Raw genomic sequence first — 16,566 nt, 5'->3', positions numbered from 1 at the left:
TGTATTTAAGCCCATTTATTTCACCTCCCATGGCTGCTATTTTGGTTTTGATGAAAGATGAATGCAAAATAAACAGAAGGTGAATACTTCAAACTATATACCTTCCTGAAAAACCTGGGCATGTAGCCACATTAGAGAAAAACTGCTCTCAAATACATTTAATGCAAAGGCCTGAGCTGATGCAGGCCTTGTGTTTGATACAGACTAAAGAAAAGCCCCAGGAGAAAACTGAATTGTATTTGTTCTCAGACAAGAAGGCAGCAGGTGCCCTGCGACCACAGCATAATGAATTCTGCTCTGACATTTAAGGTTCAATCTCCTGACAAGAATAGGATTGCTACAGTTGACTCCATAGAGTGAAGTGTGGGATTGCTAGCCAGGATGGAAATCATTGTGTCTGGTGTCTTTCTCCATTCAAGGTCCCCTTGATTTTGCTTTCATTGAGGGATGCAGTCTCTCTAATCAGGAAATTGTGTTCCTTCTGTTTTCCAAATCAATTTATAAGCAGTGTTCTGGCCTATGGGTTGGGTCATTTTTAATAGAATCATAGGTCTGAATTGAGGCATTTGAATTTCTCTAATCCTCTGGTTTTATTGATTTTAAAAACATCCAAATCCAGAGAAGTTTGCCATTTTTTCAAAAACACACAACTAGTTCATGTAAAGGCTCAAAAACATTCTGTCTCCTGAAATATAAAAAAAGAAAGACGAGAGTATCTGGGTTCAGACTTGGGAAAACAAAGGGTATATTTATACAATGGCTGGACTGAGGAAACCCAAGGCAGAGGAAGTAGAAAGAACGTGCCTCTACACTGGCAAAGCATCTAACTGGCTCGTGACACAGATGTGTTACTCAGCCGGGCTAATTGGGCAGGCACTCAGGAGCCTACAGGCCTTCTGCAGCACAGGGCTCTATGCTGGTAACAGACAGGCTCTGCCCTCTGCATCGCAGGACTCCAGCCTCACATTCAGACATTGTCTGCTCCTTGCCGTTCACTTCCACACAGACACGAAACCCTTCATCCTCGCACTCCAGTGCTTCTCGGCAGACACAATTACCGCTCTGGGCTGGGGAAAAAATAAGCAACAGAGGTTTAATGGCACCTCGTGGAGGTGGGAGAATCAAAACACATTATTCCCCCCAAAGCAATGTTGCTGTGATTAGAGAGCTACACAAGTGCCTGCCTCAAGTGATACAACAAACTATCCCATGGAAAAGCAGTTGCATCAAGAAGTGGAGGCATTTTGCTTGACTTGGAATAAATGGATTTTGAGGCTGGGGCCAGGCTTTCTATTGGTTGGATCCACATGAGCTGGCTCTATCCCAGGCAAGAACTTCCCATCTGTCTCCTTCCACACGCTGCTATCCAAGTTAGCCTGCAGTCCTTCACTCCACAGACCAAATGTGAAGACCCCAGCCAGGAGCCAAGAGACAAGGCTCAAGCAGAGTAAGAAAGAAAACAAGCCACTAAACTCTCTTCAAGAAAGAAGGCACGGCATGTAAAAGGCATCCTGTACAAGCAAAGCAGCAAAGTGATCTGGAGGAAAGGAATTAGGAGTGAAGAGAAGCACACAGCTGGACCAAGCAGATTTCTCCAGAAAGAGAATAACAGAGTCAGCCAGAGGACGGCGGTGACTATCAAGTCCAAGATGACCCAGACTTGAATAAAGGTCACAGCCATGACCATCACTGCAAATCACGAGGCAGTGAGAGAAGCAGGTAAGGGCCAAGACTAGGAGGGAACAAAGAACCAGCACGAGCTTGACAGAGCTCATAGCCACTCCCAAATTAACAGAAAGCAAAGCTTAACGCAGTGACTTAGCTCTGGATAGCCAGCCCTTCCTATCTTGTAAAATCTTAAGATTTATTTATTTATTTGAGAGGCAGATTTATAGCGAGAGACGAGAGTGACAAGCGTGTGATCTACCCACTGACTGACTTGACTGACTCCCCAAAGGGCTACAGTGACCAGAGATGAGCAGCTCTGAAGCCAGGAGACAGGAACTTCTCAGTTGCTCATGGCTACAGAGGTCCAAGTACTTGGGCCATCTTCCTACAATTCCCAGTATCCCACAGGGGTGCCAGTTTGTGTCCTGGCTGCTTTATTTCCCATCTTGTTCCCTGCTAAAGGCCTGGGAAAAGCAGATGAAATGACCCTAGCTCCTGTGCCCTTGTCACCAATGAGGGAGACTGAGTGTTAATTTTTGGCCTGGCTCAGTCCTAGCCATAGAGGTCGTCTAGAGAATGAATTTGTAAATGGAAGATCTCTCTTTTTCTAACTCTTTCAAATAAATAAATCCTTGAAGAAAAAAAAAAGAAAAAGATGATTGTAAGTACTACTTGGACACAGCACAGGCTAACTAATAGCATCGAGCTGCAAACAGAGAAAGTGACTTTTTTTTTAATTCTGCTTAAATCCCTTTGATTACTTCTGGGAAGAAGTATCAGCTTGACCCCAGTATGTATTTAACAGTTCCCTAACACTTGCTAAATTCCCTTTATCCCAGATAGCATCATCAACCTCGGGGCATTACCTGGCTAGAACTCACAACTTAGTTACATTACATGTACGTAATACTTTCCTTTACAGACCTGCTAAACTTTTCCATTTATACTAAATTGTCCTGTGAGTTGTTTTAAATGGTTTATATCAGGATGCCCAGGCTCCGCTCCTGACTCCAGCCTCCTGAACATCCTAGGAGGCAGTGGGTGATAACTCAAGTACCTGGATCCCGGCCACCCTGTCAAAGGCCTGTATTGAGTTTCCCATTCCCAGGTCCAAGCTGGCTAGGCCCAATTACCATGATCATTTAGGGAGTGATTCAGAGAATGGGAAATTCATTCAATCTCTTTCTCTCTGTCTCTCTCTCTATAAAATAATTTAAAATAGTAATAACAATAATGTGGGTAATACAAGAACAGAGCAATAGTCATGAGGGTGGGATGGGGATGACCCCTGTCTGGATAACACCTGAACATCACAACCAAGTCCTCGCTGACTCAGGTAATAGATGACCGCAATCCTCCCCAGGAAGGGAAGTGGCAGCATACAACTCACTGTGAAACCAATCTTAATCTGAAGTATCCACTTTGATTCTCTGTTAAACTAAAAGCTACAGTTTGAGAATCCTCAGTTCTGCCAACTTCTCACTCTCATACTCAGAATTCTAAGACGTCCTTACCATCGCACTTTTCCCACAGTGGACACGCACTGCAAGGTTTCTGAGCCGCGACAGACACATGACAGCTGTCCCTGTTTGTCAAGGTGTAATTTTTACCCTGACAGTGCAGAACATGCAGCTTGCAAACTGTCAGAGTCAGAGTCCTCTTCCTTCTCTCTTCTCGAGCACACACATCCAAGGAAGATCTGAAAGAGTGTTTTTAACCACATTACACACAAGATTTCCATTCTTAAAGGCTGAGAAGGAAAAGTGGAAAGCAAGGAAACAGACTGCATCTGGGCTCACAACCATTTTCGCTTACATTGCTCAGTTTTCATTACATTAGATATTATTTTATACTCTTGATACAGGCTCAAAAATTTGGGTTTGCATTGACAATCATAATAACTGAAAGCCAAGTAATAGTTGACAAATTCGTGTGGTTTGGGGTATTTTCTTAAAAGTTTATTTTATTTATGTGAAAGGCAGAGTTAAACAGAAAAAGAGAGAGGTCTTCCATCCACTGGTTCACCCCACAAATGGCTGCAACACCTAGAGCTCAGCAAGGTCAAGGCCAGAATCCAGTAGCTTCTTCCAGGTCGACTGCCTAGTGGTAGAGGCCCGAGTACTTGGGCCACGCTCTGCTACTTTCCCAGATGAATTAGCTGGGAACTGAATCAAAACTAAAATAGTCAGGATTTGAACCCATTACGCCACAACTGCAGCTCCTCAACTTCAGTGTTTTTTGTTTGTATGTTTGTTTCTTAACCTTAAAGGTGACTTGTAAGCCCAGGTGCTGGATAGTTCCCATCCCCTTCCAGGTCACTTTCACATCCTCTTCCTCTGCCGGGGAAGCTGACATGCCTGAAATATATTACAGACTTCCTTGTCCTCCAGCACACAGTGAGCTTTACCAATGGGCAGCACTGGCAGAAGATGGGTACCCAGGGAAAAGTTGGGCTGGGATGTTTAACACCCTGAATCGCTCCTGTGGGATCTTGCGCTCTCAGAGGTCCTGATACGAAAGCCTCAGCTGCTCCTCAGCAGCCAGCTCCACAGAGCCCTCTCTGGTCTCCAGGTGCTCGCCAACATTTCTCTCCTCATGGGCATAGACATAGATGCGTGGTCTGTTTGTTGACGGTACTGCCCTATGGCCTATGCGCAGCCTCCTTCATTCTGCCCATATTTTTGAAATAGTCCTGATAACAAACCTATTTTTATCCTAATGTAACTATGCCAACAGTATCCTATTAGGATCATAACACAGCCATGTAGCAAATACCGTACTTCTGATGCTCTCCTCCAAGGGAGGAATTTCCAGTTGGCAGCATTTTAGAGAAGTAGCTTCCAGAAGCCAAAAAGCGGGGTGGGCCTCCTGGCACAGGTTGAGATACCGCTTATTTTTATTCCATATTGGAGTGTCCACATTGACACCTAGCTCTGTCTCCACCCAGCTTTATGCTAAGGCATATCCTGGGAGGCAACAGGTGAGGCTCAAGAGTTTAGAACTCTGATTCACATATGGGAGACGTGGTTTGGCTCCTGACTGCAGCCTAGTCCAACCTCAGATGTTGTGGGCATTTGGGTATCAAATCAGTAGATGGAAGATTTTTTTTCTGAGTGTCTGTCTTTCAAAAAACCAACAATCTATTATTTATTAAAAAAAAAAAAAAAAAGGAATCTCTGTCAGTATTGCCTTAATCATTTATGTCGCAAGAGAATTCCAGCTCCCATCCTGTAAAGCTCTAAAACTTCAGATTATTGTACACAGAGAACAAGGAGCACTCCAGGAGTCCTTCAGCCCTGAGTTTTCAGGAGGCAGGTGAAAGCGCTGCTGGCCCTGGAGACCCGGGCACACATCAGGCAGCAGACGGGCCAGACTAAGTGGCAAACATCATCAATCCTTAGTCAGCTACACCAACGATTCAGCAAGAACGATCACCTAACAAACCATCCTGATGATCTTCAATCAAGTAAGGCATAGGGATGAGCAGAGATATTTACCCACATTCATAAGGCATTTTACAAACACATGTTGAATCTTGCAGTTTCTCCCAGCGCTGACATTCAGGCACTTCTTGCGCTAAAGGAGAGTCTGAAAGAATAAGACAAAGCTCAATTATCAGGGGAGAGAAGTCTTCTTCACAGTAAATGAAGTTTTTAATCCAAGTTTTTAAACCAAGGCCTGCAGTAGTCTCAACTACAATGAGTTTGTATATCACAAATAATAGTAAAGCTGTAAAGTATTTTACACTTTAAATAATTGCATGGCTGATACAGATAGCTTCTATTTTCTCAGCATTTATAACCGATAATGTACTTCTTAAACATTATCATCTTTAATCATCCCTAACAACCATCCATTTAATAGAAAAGAAACTAGGATTAGAAAATTTAGGAAAACTGTTGCTATTGCATAGACTTAATAAAGCCAGGATTTAGGTCTGTGTTTGAATCCAAGCCCAGTAAAACAGATTCCTTATTAGAAAGTCAGTGTTTACAAACAGTTTAGAACTGCATTTTGCTCAATGTCACCTCTGATGGGACAGAAAACAACAACATGATGTGACTTAGAGGTGAAAAACTTGCAGCTATCCTGGAAATATATACAATGGTCTCTTTAAAAGTGTCCACAAAAACTCTCTACAACAATAAGTATGTGTTTGGAAGTAAATTAACAGAATTTCTTCTGTTATTTTGTGGTTTGGAGGGAAAAATTTTAGCCATCATTCAAGTTCTGAGAGAAAAACACCTTGGCCTAGCTTACAAACTTCGCTATCCTCTCAACTGTATATGACTACAGCGTGCATAATACGAAATCTCTTGAAAAGGCACCTTGGGTGTGGTCAAGACAGGAACCCATAGCGCAGTTTCTAGGGTAAAATCCCAGCTTCTTTCTCCCATTCCAGGTTCCGGCTAACACTCACCATGGAAGCCAAGAGGCAACAGCTCAGGTGGTTGGATTTCTGCCACCCACTTGGGAGCCATGGGTTGAGTTCTTGACTCCTGGGTGAAGCTCACCCCAGCTTTGAACTGGCAAGTAGGATGTATCTGCCTGTGAGCCTGTGTCCTTCTCTCACTCTCCCTCCTCCTCCTCTCCCCCCTCTTCCTTCATTCCTCCTTTTCAAATGAACAAAATAAATACAATTGTTAAAATATTCAGACATTCCACTTCCTGCCAGTCTCATTACAATGGGAATGAATTGACATATACTTCAGCATCATTAAACTAATTGTTCAACAACTATTAAAATGGTAAATTTTGTATTCTATAACTTATCATAGTAAAAAGACTAAATCCTAAAACAACCAGAACTTTAAAACAGCAACTTTGAAAGCAGCAAAGCCTATGATATTTGTGTTTATTATAGGTTTATTTTAAAGGGTAGCTAGCATTGTTATCCACTTCAGAAGACACACAAGTCTGACAAACGTCCTTAATAAAAGCCAACATTAATAGGACTTTCTACTAAGTGGGAGAAAATTCACCCAAATTTTACTTTAAAATTACTAGAGAAGATATTGTAGAGAAATAAGTATATAATCTCAGTTGAACAAACATGCAGCTTCATCAACAGAATATTGTCAGGCCTAGTATCTGAAATAACCCCCCCCCCAAAATTGACATTTGTACTTCAGTGTGTGTAGACACAAGGAAATCCCCTTATGGGGTTTAATGGCTACACTGATAGAGGATGCTCCATTGGATTCTTCTCTTGTCCTGTTTGTCACATGCCCATCCCTTCAGCCCATATTCGCCATCACTGAATGGCCTGCCCTCTTTTTAGTTAAAAACACCTAATTTGGGGACAGGGATGTGGATCTTCCACCTTTACTGTCAGTACTTCTTGTGGGTACCAATTCATGCCCCAGTTGCTCCACTTCTGATCCAGCCAAGGAAGTAAGGAAATGATAAAAACAACACTCAAGAGAGGTTTTCTTCATAATATTTCTATTATCATAGAAACAAAGACCAACAGAAAATTAACCCTTTCTACCATCTCAACTGTCTCTAAAAACAAATAATTTGGTGCCAGAGGCCAGCTCCAGCCAAGTTCAGAACTTGAGAAGGGTGCGTGAAATAGGTGTAGAGAAAAAAAAAAAATGGACCACTACAATTTCAGGATCATAATGGACAATTCAGGGAAGCAGTCCCTTTTATTTATACAGAAGCAGTCACAAGCTCTGGCACTGACTTCTTACATCATGGTGTTGCATCCACTCGACTATAGAGTGCGGGCCCCGAACAGTACAATTCTATAAAGTTTTCTTTAGGGGCAGTTTGACACAGCTTCAAGGAGGGGGCACAATTTACAACAGGTGAGTGAGGAAGGATTACACATTCCTTGCTTATCTCAGCTTGCCAGCCGCTGCCTGCTCTCCTCAGGTCTGGGCTCCAACCTTGGCGCCACCTGTGACAACCAGACCCCTACCTTGAATTATCTATGGGTTAATAAGTCTGGGGCCTTGGTTCTTGGGGATTGGGGCCTTTGGCACTAGTTGGCGATTAGGCCTGCAAGCTCACACAGTTTGTTAGCTAAGCAAGTAAAGCAGGAGTTATAAAGGCAAAAAGAATTGCAGTTAGCAATGAGCCATGTTTACTCCATCTTGATTTTAACTCGACAATGAACAAATAGGTGTTTCCGAAGATAATTCTGCAAATTGTTTCACCTTAAGGCATGGCATTATCCATTCTGACGTTGCAGCCAGAAATTCCTCAGCAGACAACACATATTAATCAGTAATACACTCCTACTACAATTCTCATTTTATAACTTATCAGTTAGAGGAGGAAATATATCACAGAAGGAGAAAACTAAAGATCAAGGAAAGAAAACCCTAAACATAGATTCCCACTACACCCATGGACTCAATAACCCTAAATTGGTTTGAAAGCATGTATTACAATGTTAGTACACTCATTGTTGAGCCCTTCCAGCCAAAGGGTCATAAGAGCAACTGAGACAGCATACATTGTTAAAGGCCCGTTCAGCAAGACTTTGTCATCAACATTACCTCCCAAGCTCATATTGATTGTAAAAACCATCTCGCAGGGGCAAACAACAATGTCTGAATAGATTACAGAATTCTTTGCAGGGTGGCCGGGTATCCTCACAAAGGGAGATGGAATTGCATTCAGGTGGTTGCAGAGACATCCGCCAGATCCTGCCATGCAACAGGAAACTTTCCTAGGCCCTGCCAAACAGGGGAGCTGTTTTCTTCACACCTTCATGTCATTCACACCTACTGCATGGACCCCAGCAGTTTGGTTTTCTAAATTCCTTTTTACTTAAAGTTCTTAATAGAATATTTCATGGCAAATGTGGTGATGCTGTCTGTTAAGGCACCACTTAGGATGCCTGCATCCCATACCAGTGTGCCTGGGCCTGAGTCCCAGCCCCTTCATTTCCCAGATAGCTTCCTGCTGACACACCTGAGAAACAGCAGATGATGGCCCATGTACTTGCGTTTCTCCTACCACTTGGGAGACCTAGGTAAAGTTTCAGGTTCCTGACTTTTCACCCTGGCCCAGCCTCAGCAAGTGTCAGCATTTGGGAAATGAACCAATAAAGTTAAGATCTCTCCCCCCGCTCAATATCTACCAACCCCCTCTCATTGTCTGTCTCTATCACTCTGTCCTAAAAAATTAATTAAATTAAATTAAATCTATCTCTTACAAAATGAAGAATACGTGAATTTGCCTGATGTTCAAAAATACTAAATTTTCAGATTTTCACTATTATGAATCAGCTTCACAATCCTCAATACTTTTATTCAATATCTTTTGCAGTGCTAAAAGCTTTTTTAAATTTCAATTTCAGTAGCAAGAAACTCTGAGAGCCCGGAGATAGAACATATGAATCTTTATACAAACTATGACTTTATACACAGAAAATCACAGGCAAAAAAAAAAAAAAAATCAAGAAGGAACCAAGAAGCCAGCTTTTAAGAATCATTTATTTTCTTGGCACTCTAACAAGTACAAAGCAAATCTCTCCTAGGGAGGACTGCAGTTCACTGTTCCAGAATCACCGGGGCTGCCCTTGCCTTTTATAACATTCCATGAAAAACAACAACAACAACAAAAAGATCTGCACCTGAGCTTACCACCTGACCTCCTTCCCTCAAGGGTAGAAACAGAACAGTATCTCATTATCCTGGTGATACAGTGCCATGATGTCTCCACAAGAACTTCCACTTGCCCCAGTGTAGGTTTCCTTGGACAGAGCCAGAGGCTACTCACCTTTCTGTACACACTGGACATTCTTCATCTCAGGGTTCCACTTCAAGCTGGAGCCACAGAGAAATGTTGAAGGGCCTTGTAAGGACATACCACCCGAACAGGAAAAGGTCACCTTGTCACCCACGGCATAGAAAGGCTTGTGGGGATGGCTCTGCACACCGTTCTCCAGCACAGGCAAAACACAGGCAATTTCTACAGATGAAGGAGATCAGAATACAAGGGTCATTGCTTTGCTAAAACATCCGTTTAAAAAGGAAAAAGAGTGACAGTGCTAACATTACAGTCTTAGGCAGCTAGTTCAGGGTCATGAGCTTAGAAGCCATGCCTCCCTCTCCCATGTAATCATTTTTGCCCACATGTGAGTTAAATGATGCTTACCTATCATCACCTGGAACCTGAAAGGAGGTGGTATTGCATGGTTGCATAAACACTCCTCTCTCAAGTCACTATAAAGGTACATGATAGGAAGGGGCTTACTGTCCTGGTCACATGCTTCCATCACTCTTGCACCCCAACTCTTGGCCTCCTAGTATCTGCTTGCTCTCTGGCTTCCCACAGACAGAACCTGAGGACACATAGCCCTTGAACATGGCCTGTGTATGTCTGCTTGGGCAACATCCAGCTCTCTGGGTGAGTCAGTTAGGATGCAAATTTTGTATTTCTAATTTGTGTACTTTCAAGAGTTTGAGGAAAGATGAGGCCTACCAGTAATGGAATGTGGACAGAGAAGTAAGGAAAAGGTGAATGTTCGCAGCTTTATGGGTCCAGGTTGTTTGCTGAATGTCTCTTAGGATAATTTAGACTGGTAGGGAAACATGATCATAGGTCTTCAGTTTCACAGTGGAGCAGCCAGCACATGAATCAGTATCCTTATTGGATCCTGAATCTGCAGATAGAGGATTAGCCTACTACTCCATAATGCCAGCACCTCAAATATTTTGTTAGGCTCCTGTTATGGCTAACCCCTTGGAATAAGGAAAACTAGGTATAAGCTAGCTTCACTAGTTTCCAAGACTCAATTTTCCATAGAAAAACAAAATAGCATCCAAGGCCTTGAATTATTTAATTTTTCATGTGCAAAATCTGACATTCAATCAAAACTAATCTAACATCCAGGAAGGTAAGAACCAAAAAAAATCCAACAGCAATAACAGCAGCAGTGGCAATAACACAGATGCAAAGACCTTGACAATGAAAGTAAGAGATACATACCTTGAAAACACTGCAATTAACATTTTGGGAAAAAATTAAGTTGTCATGATGGAGAATTTCAACAGAAAATTTCAAATTTGTAGAAGTAGATAAATGGTATTTGTGTAACTGAACAATGAAAGTAAGAATGCAATTCATTTCTTTAAAGTAGCCTATTAACCTATATATTGTTAGAATTATATATAAAAACTGCAGGAAATCTATCCTTTTTACATTAAATAAAAAGGCTAAAAATTTTAAGAAGTTTAAAATATAGAGCTACACAGTTAATTAAATGCATTTAAAGATACATCAATGGAAGCATTTAGAATGAAACAGAAAAAAAACAAAAGGTGGAAAGCCAAGAGAAAAAGAATGATTAAAAACAGCATTATGTTTAAAAAAAAATGTAGACTTCATGAGGAGAGGTGAGCCAGAAAGAGACAGAAACAGTATCTGAAGACTGAATAGTCAAGAATTTTCTAAAACTGAGAAAGGAAATTAAACCAAAGCTTTAAGAAGTGTTTTGAACATCAAGTGGGATGAGTTCAACACGATCACACCTAAGCACATCAAAGTAGAGTTGCTACTGAAAAACAGATTAAAAAAACAAAAAATAACTTTAAAATGGCCAGACATTAAAGACATGATTTTCACAGGAGAAACACCAAGACTGCATTGACTTCTCACTTGAAAACAATGAAGTCAAAAAGCAATGCAATAATATCTCCCTGGAACTTAGAGAAAACAGCTGCTGTTGCAGAGTTCTTAATCCAACAGAACTATCCTTAGGAAAATAAATGTAAAGCACAGTCATCTTTATGCAGAGACGAAGAAAAACTTTACCAGACAACTTACTATAAAAAAAAAAAAAGAAATGATCTTCAAGCAGAAATCAAATTTTTAGGGTTTTTTTTTATTCCAAGCTTCTGATATTTATTTTCTATTTGAGTTATTTTTGCTGCAAGAGTCTAGGTGGTAGACACAAAGATAGAGACAGACACTGCTAGTACCATGGTGTGGCTGGCTGAACCTCCACCTGTGGTACAGCATCCCATATGGGTACCAGTTCAAGTCCTGGCTACTTCACTTCCCATCCAACTCCCTGAAATGGCCTAGGAAAGCAGCAGGGAGTGGCCCAAGTCCTCGGGCCCCTGTGTCCAACATGGCAGACCTGGATGAAGCCTTGGACTCGTAGCTTTGCCCTGGCCCACCAAGTCCTGTCCAGTGCAGACATTTCAGGAGTGAATCAGCAGATTGAAGACCTCATTTTATCTCTCTCCTCTCTCTCTGTAACTCTGCCTTTCAAATACATACATGAAGGAAGGAAGGAAGGAAGGAAGGAAGGAAGGGAGGAAGGAAGGAAAAGAGAAAGAAAAGTGTAGTACAAAATGAGCAAAAACTTAAACACATAAAAACATCACTGGCCATGAGAGAAAGATTACAGCTAAATATTTTTGAAAAGACAAATGATATTAACTGTTGATGAGAATGCAGAACAATTTTCTCATATTCTCATAAGGATACACAATGAATCAGCCATTACATCTCTGGCAGCAACCTACTTAACCTAAATAAAAGTATATATTACAATCATAATATCTTTTAAATGTATTCCATCTAAACATAACAATATACAGCATTTTATATTCAATAATACAGAAATTTCGCTAGGAGGTATATATCTAAGAGAAAAGGTAGACAGGGCTGGAAACTGAACCAACCCAGAAATTGCAACCACTGATTGGGGTGATGGGGCGATGGACTGTGCCAGGCCCTGTACTTGCTAGTACATACAAGAATCTGGTCTGGGAACACCTCAGACAAAGTCTCTTTGGAATCAAACTGCTGGACTCAGAACCTTAACCATGAAAAGACAGAGGACAGAACTAGTCAATCAATCACCTCAGCTATATGTTGGTAGTGAAAAACTGGGCAAATGGAGACCCTAAGACAGACTATGTCAATCAGTGGATTCTTCAACAACTTCATCGTGCGTGGAGTGACCAAAGTGGCAGCAACTCAGAATTGTTGAACTATCAAGACCACTTGAGCAAGACCCTCGGAGCAAGCCCCACACCCGAGTCCTGAGGTGGGTGGGAGACTGGGTGGGGCTTCTCCCTTAAAATCCCCTTTATATCAGATATATGAAGGAAACAATTTTTAAAAATGCTAAATTTTAAAAAAAAAAGAGAAGAGAAGAGATACATGTACACACTAGGACTTCATAAAGAATTGCAGTGGAGAATTCTTTATAAAGCAAGTCTAAGTGTGTATGTGTGTATGTGTATTTCAGTTGTACATATATATAACTGATTTTAGAAAAAATATAACCCTACAGCTCCATCTATCTGTTGAATAAATTATATTTCAATTGAGATAGAAGCCACATTGTAGCTTAAATGTGTATAATATGCAAAACACACCAAGTAAAAATGTCCTTATTTAGGCATGGCCGCAGTAGCCTAGTGGTTAAAATCCTCGCCTTGCATGTGCCTAGATCTCATATGGGCACCAGTTCATGTCCCAGCTGTTCCACTTCCCAACCAACTCCCTGTTCATGGCCTGGGAAAGCAATTGAGGATGGCCCAAAGCCTTGGGACCCTGCTCATGTGGGAGACCCCTAAGAAACTCCTGGCTTCTGGCTTTGGAACTACTCAACTCCAGCCATTACAGTCACTTGGGAAATGAATGAGTGGATGAAAGATGTTCTCTGTCTCTCCTGCATGTCTGACTTTCCAGTAAAAAAAAAAAAAAAAAAAGAATGTCCTGAACATACTGCCATGAATGGCGCTCCCTGGCCTGTTTTGCAATAAAATTTACCTCATTGAATGAAATGAAACCATTAATAACTAGCGAAAGCCAAGGATTTGTTCAAGTCTCTCCTTAAACTTGAAACAAGATATGGGGGTAATGGTATGTCGTTATTTTTCTTATTTCATCCTGTTCCACATTGTTCTTTCAAAACATACCTTCTTCCTTATAAATACTTTGTTTTCAAGCATTTAATCATAGAGACAGAAAGCTCACCAACACAAAGACACTCACTCTGACAATGCATTTGTCCAACATGCCATTGTAAATCTTCTCCACATCTGGCAACAGGATCCCCTATAAGAGAGTATCCTTCATTGCAAGTGTATACTATGTTTTTCCCAACAGGAAATGTGGTACCTTCATCCTAAATGAAAACAAAATATGGAGAGAAGAGTTTTCCATTTCATATTTATGTTTCTTTATATTTGGCTTATAAATCACAGCTTCTTATAACCATCAGGCAACCTACATTCAAATGTCTGATTTAGAAAATCATGTATAAAGATATTTCCCCCACACAGTCTTAATCAAAAACACAAAGGACAACAGTAATTGAAGTTAAACCATAAATGTCCATGTACTACAATGGCAATGACTGCTCCAGAAATACTAGACACTACATGAGCATCTTATGACACTTGCTTTAGTACAAAGTGTCCCTCCCATGTTTGGAAAAGGTGGTTTATTGTCAGATTTTGAAAACATTTTTGTCAATCCAACTCTTCATAGTAAACTATTATGGTTACTCACTGGCAATTCTACTCACGAAGTGTCAGTATGAATACCCAGACATTTTAAAATCGTATCAGCATTTTCATGAAAGTTTAAGTTTCTCACTGATAGTTTTTTAGAGCAAGTATAACATTCATCTTCCCTCACTCTATCTACAAGAATGGAAATAATTCTAAGGCTGCATCAGATTCAAAGATATTTCATTGGCCTATAACGCTAGGTGAGTTTTCATGGTGAAGCAAGGGAAAATGAGAAGAACTAGGCGTCGGGAAGGAAGGAGTAATCACGCTCATTGGTGGTATCTCAGGGAAGTTGACAAGAAACAAAGGTCCCAAGCTGATGTTGAGTTTTGAGGAAAATGAGAAAGGATAAATACTCTGCTTTGGTTGTAGCCCCAGAAGTCTTCCTCTATGGGGCAAATGGACTTCAAGAAAGAATCTAACTCGACAGGGTCTAAACTTGGTCCTGTATCTATTAGAGAAATTTAGAAAATCAGACCCACAGGCTTTACCCTGAACGTACCAAATCAGAAAAAAAAAAATAGAGGGCAATGGATATGTAGCAATGTCTATCTTGAGTTCCCTGGTTGACTCTCATGCAGCCAGTCAAATAAGTATGGGGAAACCCTGGCTCCTAAAAAGGGTCCATGTAACACTGGAGTTTGGGATAACAGCTTCATTGTTCACTAAAATCTAAGAATTATGTTGGCATTGTTCTCTGAGCATGTTTCACTGAGTAATGCCATGAGCTATAGTAACTGTCAGGAGCACAGAGGTATTAGGATGCTAGATTCATTCTCTCTCTCTCTCTCTCTCTCTCTCTCTCTCTCCACACAAACACACACAGAGAGAGATACACACGCCCCTTTGATCTTCCAACAATACCAAAATCAGGGGAAGTTAAGTTCTCAGTAAGATATACTCAAGGACATGAAATTTGATTGGCAAATTTTCATGGAGAAAGCAAGGCTGGCAGATTGAGAATCCTGATGTCAATATCTACTGTGTGAGCCATGGAGCGATTTCTGTGACATTTGGGGCCAAGCCTCATCATAACAAGCACTTGGAACAGCACTAATTAAAAAAGCTCCAGAGCAAGGAAATTCCCCCCAGAATGATAAGTGGGGGATGATTCATGTTCCTTCCTAAACAACAAAATTGCTCTAACAGCCCACATCTCATAAGACACTGACTAAATATCTTGTTGACTCCTGAAAAAAATCCTAATACCTCATCCCCGCTCCCACATTTGTAAATAAAAAAGACTTCTTTGAGTGTCAATAAAGGAAACCTAATAGATGTATATGTTAATATGCAGAGTGGCAGCTATTTAGCAGTCCTATAGAATAATTACATTTCTAAATTATTGGATAGCCATACTGATCTCCAATACCTCAAAAGAAATAGTGCCTCTTCAAAAATTCTAATCACCTTGGGTTGAAGAATAAAAGTCATATACTGAAACCCTCACCACTAAAATAAAAATGTACATAGAAAACATTTTATAGCACATTTCACCACAGTAAATGGAAATGTATTATGGCCTCAGTAGAGAGATAGAACTTGCAATACTACAAAGAAAAAAATATCTTTCATAACCAACTTGAACAAATCCATCTTTCAAGGGAGGTGGTGATGGACAGAATTCTGTTGGCACCAAGGATAAAGGAAAGCAATGGGGTTCAAGTATCCTGAAAGAAAAAAAGAAAGAAATGAGTTATGATTAATTTGATTAATTTCTACAGTTTAGTAAGCAGTTTGTACCACACTGAATTGTTTCTATGCATCTAAAACAACTACACTCAAGTGTACTGATGTGTTTTATATCATTGTTTTAAACTTTTTAATTTGTTTTTATTTTTATTGAATGGTAGAGATATAGAGAGAAAGGAATACATGGAGAGAGCATTCATCCACCAGTTAGCTCCTCAAATGCCCACAACAACTGCGGTTAGGAAGGGCCAGAAGCCTGGAACTCCACTCTGGTCTCCCATGCAGGTGGCAGAGACTTAGGCACCTGAGTCATCGTCTGCCCCCTCTCAAGGTGTTCATTAGCAAGAAGCTGAAACTGGAATCAGAGCTGGGATGTGAGCCCAGGCACTGCCATGTGGCATGCGGGCATTCCAAGCAACATCTTCACCATTGAGCCAAACAACCACATCATTTTTAGAGCCAAATCTGGTCATATCCTGCAGTAGAGAACTCAGATATAAACTTAAACCATGGAAAGACAGTGATTTAAATAGCCTCTACATAAGAAACATGAAAAACTAAAAGAAAAGAAGAAAAGGCCTTTGAACAATACACCTACTCTACCTGATTTCTAAGGGTCACCTATTTAATAATCTGTTTAGTCTCTTGCCTTTTGTTCTGAAACACATTTAACATACACTTTTGTGTTGAAAATAAGATAACTAAAGTC

At 40.8% G+C, this 16,566-nt stretch overlaps 1 protein-coding gene across 1 annotated transcript in view; it reads right to left on the bottom strand.

Annotated features, from left to right (window-relative positions):
* Positions 1 to 721: 721 nt before the first annotated feature.
* Positions 722 to 16,566, bottom strand: part of C7 (complement C7) — a 50,862-nt gene continuing 35,017 nt past the window's right edge. Inside the window, exons 13-18 of the mRNA XM_040977333.1 lie at positions 15,748 to 15,835; positions 13,645 to 13,777; positions 9,406 to 9,597; positions 5,166 to 5,256; positions 3,183 to 3,367; positions 722 to 1,067 (exon numbers count right to left, since the gene is read on the bottom strand). Coding sequence (XP_040833267.1) covers positions 886 to 1,067; positions 3,183 to 3,367; positions 5,166 to 5,256; positions 9,406 to 9,597; positions 13,645 to 13,777; positions 15,748 to 15,835 — 871 coding nt within the window. The 3' untranslated portion in view covers positions 722 to 885. The remainder of the gene's footprint in view (positions 1,068 to 3,182; positions 3,368 to 5,165; positions 5,257 to 9,405; positions 9,598 to 13,644; positions 13,778 to 15,747; positions 15,836 to 16,566) is intronic.

The sequence above is a fragment of the Ochotona curzoniae genome, unplaced genomic scaffold (assembly GCF_017591425.1).
Source record: "Ochotona curzoniae isolate NIBS_2020 unplaced genomic scaffold, NIBS_Ocur_1.0 contig_2754, whole genome shotgun sequence".
Taxonomy (NCBI): domain Eukaryota; kingdom Metazoa; phylum Chordata; class Mammalia; order Lagomorpha; family Ochotonidae; genus Ochotona; species Ochotona curzoniae.
The sequence above is the reverse complement of the archived record's forward strand: the minus strand, read 5'-3'. Positions and strand labels throughout refer to the sequence as shown.